Source organism: Amphimedon queenslandica, unplaced genomic scaffold (assembly GCF_000090795.2).
Source record: "Amphimedon queenslandica unplaced genomic scaffold, v1.1 AMPQUscaffold_13373, whole genome shotgun sequence".
Taxonomy (NCBI): Eukaryota; Metazoa; Porifera; class Demospongiae; order Haplosclerida; family Niphatidae; genus Amphimedon; species Amphimedon queenslandica.
This window is the reverse complement of record NW_003546391.1, coordinates 137,149-138,800: the sequence shown is the minus strand read 5'-3', so window position 1 is coordinate 138,800 and position 1,652 is coordinate 137,149. Positions and strand designations below refer to the sequence as shown.

General features: G+C 37.5%; 2 protein-coding genes across 2 annotated transcripts in view; both read right to left on the bottom strand.

Annotated features, from left to right (window-relative positions):
* Positions 1-526: 526 nt before the first annotated feature.
* LOC109582597 (uncharacterized) lies at positions 527-1,631 on the bottom strand. The gene is made up of 4 exons (XM_019997400.1): positions 1,349-1,631; positions 1,103-1,306; positions 856-1,049; positions 527-794 (listed from the first exon to the last, which is right to left on the bottom strand). Exons 1-4 carry the CDS (start codon positions 1,607-1,609, stop codon positions 722-724), a joined length of 732 nt encoding a protein of 243 aa, XP_019852959.1. The 5' UTR covers positions 1,610-1,631; the 3' UTR covers positions 527-721.
* A 3-nt stretch (positions 1,632-1,634) lies between these two features.
* LOC109582594 (alpha-protein kinase vwkA-like) overlaps positions 1,635-1,652 on the bottom strand; it is a 2,072-nt gene continuing 2,054 nt past the window's right edge. The window contains exon 7 of the mRNA XM_019997398.1: positions 1,635-1,649. Coding sequence (XP_019852957.1) covers positions 1,635-1,649 — 15 coding nt within the window. The remainder of the gene's footprint in view (positions 1,650-1,652) is intronic.

Here is a 1,652-nt window from a genome sequence, read left to right as displayed (position 1 = left end):
ATTATAAAGTGATTTTGGTCCAACAGGTGGTGTCTTTTGACCGTACTGAGGCAGCAGTGAAGCCCAGTTTGGCTCTGATGAATCTAAAGTACTTGACATTCCCCCAATTTTCTTTCGTGCCTCATTTGCAAATACACTAGCAGTGACAGCCTTGTGAACAGCACTGGTAAGCTCATCTGGTTTTGTAGCATCGACTTGACGAATAATGAGACGTTGACTGCTCTGACTTTTAAGAGATTCATTGAATATATCAATCATTTTATCAGTACTACTGCGATTGATGTAAGCAAACCAATATTGAATGTCAAGACGAACAACTTCAGCCATCATAGATTCATGAGTAATGCCAGCTGGATCACCATTGGGATAAGTATCATCTCCACTATGATATTGAGTACCATGACAAGGAGCATCAGCAATATGCATTAGAACCTATAGTAAAAAGTATTAATAATTACTAATGACAAATCAGCTTAAACCTGGAGATAGAAATCAGGTCTATCTCTGCAACAATTGTATGCTAACCACAGAACCCATACAACAGCCACAAACCAGGTTTTAAGCCAAAATAGTGATTTGATAATGCTTTGAAGTTGCTGCACGAATGGCTACATTTTAATTCTGCATTGCATTTGCAGCAGCGATAAACCTTGCTTCAATACCTTAGTTGCTGATGGGCGCCAGCTAAGACTAGTAGAGAATGTAATTTTAAGAGCTCCCATTATATCTTCGGTGTATCACCACCTCCACTTGCTTTAATAGGATCCACAAAATTATGGAACTGAGAAAGAGACCTAATAATGAAGATGGCAATTCACAAGGCATGCACATCACTTAATTACTAGCTAAGCTAACTTTGTAAAGTTGATCCATGTTGTTCTGGTTGATGTAGGTTGATCATAGTCAGTGTATCGGACAAATGAGAATCTTATGTCACATCCTTTATAGTGTTGTTCTAACCCATCTCTAACATTCTTTACATTAGTCTTAACACTTTCAATCCAACTTCCCATTGATCCAGTACAATCCATCACAAAACATATATCAATCTATAAATGAAATGTTTTAGTGTACTTGATCAAAACTAGAAATCAAAGCTCACTTCAGGTGCTGTTATGTTGACAACAATTCCAATCTTCATGATAAAGACAGTGTCTTCCTTGTTAATTCCACAATCCTTAAGAGTCCTTCGTTTACCATGAAGACACTCTTCAACTGGTTTCTCTTTAAAATGAAACTGATAATCCACCAATGACTGCTTCATGTGCTGTTCAGCAAGAGCCTTAAGATCAGTAATACTATAAGACTGAAGGAGAAATTATAATAATTCTGTATTTATCATTAGTACCTGTGGTTCACTAGAGGGTATTTCAATTGTATAAGTCTTTCCAGATTCATTAGGGTCTTGTACATAAAGGTTCCAAGGAGCACTCATAACAATGATCAGTGTAGTGCCTGACGTAATACTTGGGTAGCTGGACAGGGTTCTTTCATCTGACAGAAGAGTCCCAGAGCCTCCTCTAGAGTCAATGAATAGCTTCTGTCTATGTGGTGGACAATCAGCTTGTCTGGAATGAAATAATCTTTTAGCATCTAGTACAGATGGCATCCTATAAATGATGCATTTATAGACACTAGACTACAGTACACTA